The 6,000-nt window shown below is 36.4% G+C and overlaps 1 protein-coding gene across 1 annotated transcript in view; it reads left to right on the top strand.

Annotated features, from left to right (window-relative positions):
• Positions 1 to 1,078: 1,078 nt before the first annotated feature.
• LOC306873949 (receptor tyrosine-protein kinase erbB-4-like) overlaps positions 1,079 to 6,000 on the top strand; it is a gene marked incomplete at its 3' end in the record, with an annotated part of 166,820 nt that continues 161,898 nt past the window's right edge. The window contains exon 1 of the mRNA XM_079423554.1: positions 1,079 to 1,403. Within this exon, the coding sequence (XP_079279680.1) occupies positions 1,325 to 1,403 (79 nt within the window). The 5' untranslated portion in view covers positions 1,079 to 1,324. The remainder of the gene's footprint in view (positions 1,404 to 6,000) is intronic.

Raw genomic sequence — 6,000 nt, 5'->3', positions numbered from 1 at the left:
TTATTTGGAATCACATGAAGTTGAGTAAATGAAGACATAATTTTTAAGCGAAAATCCTTCTTATTGGTTTATATTATGTGTTAAAGTCTAACCACCCACTGTCAAATACCTGCTCTGAAGGAGATTATGGCTTACAGAGGAACTGGTTTTGATCATGCTGAGTCACCATTAAGAATGCATTCTTGATTGTAATGTGAGGGCCTCTAGTGGTTAGGGACTGAACAGGTTAATAGAGTTCATCCTGACACAGATGCTTACACTTATGAAGTATCAGTGTCACAATACCACATTATATATCATAACCATCATATATAGAGAGGTCATAACTCAATTAAATGCTATCATTTTAATAGCATAGTCAATATGAATAACTAAAGTACTGTAGGCCTCTGTTCATAGTGTCACTAGAGCATGGTAAGGCTATAAGAGGAAAATGTGTTACTTTATATTATATTAGAACTAGTATTAGAACCTATTTGGATATTAATATTAGAACATATTTGGATGTGACTGTATGCATTTTTCAGTTATTATTTTGCAGGTTTTAACTTGTGGCATAATTAATTTTAATAAATATATTTAATAATAAATTGAACCTAAACAATGGTTCTATTCAGATTTTCACCTGGAAATAGTTGTGGGTTGCCTTTTGTGCATATTATCATATTTATCCAACACATACATTTTCTAATTGAGGAAGGAAAAATGCCAGATAGACTTATTTATTTATTTACTTATTTTATTTATTTTTTTATTCAAAGACTGAAAATCATGAAATTAAGCAGAAAATTAGGCAGGAAATAATCATGCTCAACAGACAGACAGACAGACAGACATAGATCACACTACTTTGCAGATGAGGCTATATTTTATGATGGGAGTCCCTCACAGGAGGATCATCCTTGGCATGAAAGTGTTTAAAAGCCGCTGACATAGCAGTGAAAGCAGGTGTATACGCAAAGCAGTCGCGGGTGGGCGTGGCCTCGTCTGTTAAAGCGCCTCTTTTGACCATTCATAATTCAGGTAGGCGGTGTTCAGCACAAGGAGGGGCGTGTCTTGACGCTCAAGCCGAAGTTCCGATTCCATCGAGATAATGAAATGGTTACAAGTCGTTCAATCTGGATAATCAGACACAATTGCTTTACAAAAAAAAAAAAAACAGTGCAAAAGCAAACCAGTCCAGCTGTGTTTATTGTAACAGAATGTACTGTGGAACGAAGACGTGAGTGTGCGCGCTGGAGACGCAGACGCTGGACTGTCAATGCCCGGATTCTCTATTGATCATGCTATTGTATGGAGATATAACTTCTTAAAATAAGCAGAAATGTGGTCGGCTCGTTTTCTTCTCTTCTTCTGCCTCGTCTTCATAACTGTGGTGGTTCAGAGGAGCAGCGGGCAGTCAGGTGAGTGATAATACCGGTGCGTAAAGGGTCTTGGCAAGCTGCGCACTTGTCCGGTGTGCTCTGTTGTTATCGACTACTTTGCTGCACTTAAACAACCGGAGATTGAAAGATTGTGAAGTGTATGCTTTAGGCACAGTGTATCCCCTCGTCTTTATGACGGCCAGAGGAGGAACTCATTGGAATCACACACAAACTTGAGGACAAGATGCAGCATGTACCATCTCTGTTTGTTTATACATTTCGTCCAGTGTTTATTTTGTAATATTACCCAATCGGTAGTCAGGATATGGGACGCCAGGCAATCTGGTTTCATCGATAATTATAATTTCCTGAAATTGATTGGCTCATATAAGTATAGCAGCAGAGTATATTTAATATCGGGATGATGGTGATGATATAAAAAAATAAAAATAAAAGAATTACACATAATACACATGCCCATAACGTTTGACCAATAGTTAGCACTGTCACGGAATGTGTAAGGTATTGTCAGGACATTGTACCAATGCCACGCAGAAAGTTTCGAGTCAATTCACCAAAGCATTGCTGAGATACAGCCTTAGTCTGGCATGCTTGCTGTCAAACTTGTTGATGTTATATGAGAACTTGGGAATGTAAAAGAAAACATTTGATATCTCAGTCCAGCATGGTCTGAAGATGATCTGACCTTAATTTGGTGAACATCAAATGAACTCTGAGAAGGAATTAGAAAGAAAAAAAAAGTTTTTAAATTCATTTCAAAATGGCTGATGCCCAATATGGCCGACCTTGGGTCACGACTTTAGGCCAAACAATTGAAAAGTTCTAAGCAAAAGCAGTAGGCCTAGTTGGTTTAGTCCACAAAATAATCACATGCCAGTGATATCTACCAAGTTTTGTTTCAATGCAAAAACATTGCAAAGATTCCCCACTTCCTGTTTGGCAACCTTGCACAAAAATATGTTGTTGTGTTACATGTGAATGGTTTGGTTAATCCGATTGATTTTATTCAGTTTTGACAAGAATAGACTAACAGTGATCTGAACCAAATTTGATGAAGAAGCACTGTAGGTGTATTTTGATAACATGCTTTTTCTGAAATTGAAAATGGTGGAAATTTCATGACTTAGCATGTTCCAAAAAAAAAAAAAAAACTTTTTAGACGAGTGTTGAAGGTTTAAAAGAAGAAACGTAAGTGCAACTTTGACCTGTTGGTGGCGCTTGAGAGAATGAGATGGAAACACCAGAATGGCCATCGGGAATGTTGAGACTCTTCCCAGTCTCTGTGATAAATTTCACAACTTTAAATCACGTCGTTCTATGTGCTGTCATAGACTTCCAGTCAGAGTAGAGTCTATTTTAATGTGTCGGTGCGCGTAAAGGCGCTTAGTGGAATGCAGCGCGAGAGCGCGCTCAGGGAACGAGCATATCCAGCGCGCTTGGCATCGCGCTGCGGACCCCTACGCTGTGTTCAAATAGCTGCTCAGCATATTTCTGCATCCCTACTGTGAGAAGCGAACTCAGCGTTGGTGGTGCATGAATTAAGTATTATTGTGCAGTGTATGAACAAGGAGAAATGTGGAAGGAGTTTATCATGACACAAATATAAATGAGCGTTGTGACGCCTTCATCCAGAGAGGCAGACTTGTAGCTACTGTTGATTTATGTGTTTTAGTTCTTATAATAAATATAACTGTTGACTGAATCGGCAAATATCATCGAATCATGTTCACAGTTTACCTCAAAAGGAAATCATGTGATTATAGTGACTAAGATTATCGGTTTATTTCTGAGTTTTTGATTTTAATTGCTGTTCTCAATAGTCATTCTCTTTCAGTGTACTTCAGTAAAATAGTTTGACTTTATTTATTTATTAATCTAAACATACTTTCATGATGAATATATATTTTACACATTAAAAAAATATAAAATTAATTTAAATTAATTAATTTAATCAATCATTCATTAGACACACAGGCTTAGTGAGATTTGCACAAATATGGATTAAATGTTCTGAGACTATAATATAATCTTTACTCTAAAGTTTGTAGTTCAAATTAATAACATGACTGAATTGTATGAGTGATCGATTAAATTAACAAGGCTCATGGTCACATTGCATTTAAATCGTGGTCAGAATGACATCCTAATTGATTATCTATAATTTAAGTTGATAAATCAATGTACATTAATGATTATTTGTATAATGATGAAATTACTTCAAACAATTAAATGCATCTCTGTTTGGAGTCGCATCTTGTATTTATGACTGAATTGATAAGGTGAAGGTCAATTTGAGGATTGTAAGATCGCTATAGTATCGAAACATTTTTAATTTACTGGAGGCTATTCCCCATGCAGAAAACTCTTCACAAATTATTTCAGGGTCATCAGGTTTCATATTTTTGCTGTTCTTTTTTTTTTCATTTCCCTTTATATCTAATTTCTGCTTCAGCTCACTCAGTCTGCAGATAAATGACACAACATCTGACCCAGGCTGAGATGTGACATTTAAGTTCTAAAGGATATTGACTCGGGAATGCATTCAAATTATTACTCAGCGTCAACTTGGATTAAGCCCCATTTGAGAGTCCCAATGAGTCTCCCAGTAATTAAGCTTGTCACTGATATGGTGTCTAGACATGAATATATTTTTTATTTGTTATTTTTATGAGCAGGAATTTTCAGCCAAGCTTAATCCTCTTATTAGGAATTTGTTCGTCATGGAGTCATAACTTTAAAATACACTTGTTCATGTCTTACAGTAGAATGAGACTTATTGCAGTTTTGTGGACATTTAATGATTAATAATGTTTCAATAATAATATTTTGTTATAACATTAATAATTATTATATTCAACATTTTCAGAACTGCAAATCGTGCAAATGTCAAAATATCACGAAACCTGCCAAATCACACAAAAAAATGTAATTGATTTTAATTGGCCGGTTAAATTTACTTGCTTACGACTTTTTGTTATTTACTTTTGATTTTAGGGTTTAATTGTGACCTGGACACACACCTGTGAGAATCATCCGCATAGTTAAAAATATGAATTTTTAAGATTTTTTTTTTCTTTCTTCAGAAGAGTTACCAAGTATCTTATTTTCTACCTCAAACAACATGGACGTATCAGTTCTTTGGTGTGGAGTAAACCAATAAAGCTAATTATAATCTATGGGATTGCCCTTTTTTTCAGGGAACTTCAGAGTAATCAAAATAATTATCCTTTTCACTAGCTTAAGGGTTTGTTTTTTCCACCACTTGACATTATTCTCTGAAAAGAAACGCCTGCTGGTCTCTTTGTGTGATTGTGGCATGGCTTCTGTCCGTTTGCCTCTAAGACATCGTCCCCCTCCTTCATCCTCAATGTCTCCTCACAGTCTCTCAGTCTTTCTCCATTCTCTCAGAACTGTTTGGCTCGGCGCCTCTTCGTCAGCTGTGATCCGTTACTTCCCATACTAATGTGGTCATTTATACAGGCATACAACATCTGAACCTGAAGCAAGAAACTGCATCTAAAGACAGCTCATGCAAGTTTTAGCCTGGACTTGCATGAGCATGTAGGTTATTTCTGATGTAGCACAACCTCCTTGGCTTTTATGTTTGCTGTTGCTCTGGCCTTTTATTGTTATTCTTCCTCCACATTTTGAACAGCCGTGACAATTACTGAAAACACTACTAGACTTTGCGTGCATTAAGGATCTGTGGCTAATTATATTTTGTGTAATTATCGGATAAATGGGATGTGTGGTTGCCTAGCAACTAGCAGTTAATTTGGCAATATTCAGAATGTTCTTTTTGAGTTTGAAACCTGAAATTTCAGAATAAGTCCCTCTCTTGCAATTTGCCTGAAGAACTTAACTTCTGTTATGATTATTATTATTTATTTATTTATTTTATTGTCTTAAGCCTTGAGTTTTCGTTGATCTAGAAATTCAAATGTACGACAAATGCAACTTCATAGACTCCAAGATAATGTTGGTTTCTTGCAATTGGTGAAAATTGTACAATGGGATTATTTTTACACAATTTGAATATATTCATTTTACCGGTGATTTCTTAAAAGTGGTTTTAATTAAAGTTGTTGTGCAACTTTTCTGTGTTGGCGTCTACTTAATTTGACTAGCTTCTACAAAATGACTGATGAATTTGTGACAAAAACTATGCATGATTAAATGGTCACTTGCATTTTGTTATTTGTATTCAGCATTGCTTTTTTTTTGTTGTTGTTTTTTCTCTCTGCTGTTGCCATTTTTGGGTTGCGACTCACCATTTGAGAAATGCTGGTGTAACAGGAAAGAGCAACGATTTGTTTTGTTTTTTTGTGTGTGTGTGTGTGTGTGTGCAGTTTATTGTGGATATGCGTGCTACTGTGCAGGTTGGAAACACTGGTCACTTTGTCCCCTTAAACTCTTCCTTGTGCGCCAGTGACCTGTAATAAATGAGCATGTGCTCAGAAATGGCAGCTGTGGTAGTGGATGGGAGAGAGAGCAAATGGGAGAGAGCGATAAGCGATTGTACTCCAACATCCCTGTGTCTTCTTGTGTCCATCAAGCCCCATGGCCTCTCTTCTCTTGCTCTGTTTAGGTGCGATAGAGGGTAGATGTAACATGC

This window comes from Barbus barbus, assembly GCF_936440315.1.
Source record: "Barbus barbus genome assembly, chromosome: 8".
NCBI classification, from domain to species: Eukaryota; Metazoa; Chordata; class Actinopteri; order Cypriniformes; family Cyprinidae; genus Barbus; species Barbus barbus.
This window is presented reverse-complemented; position numbering and strand designations above follow the sequence as displayed.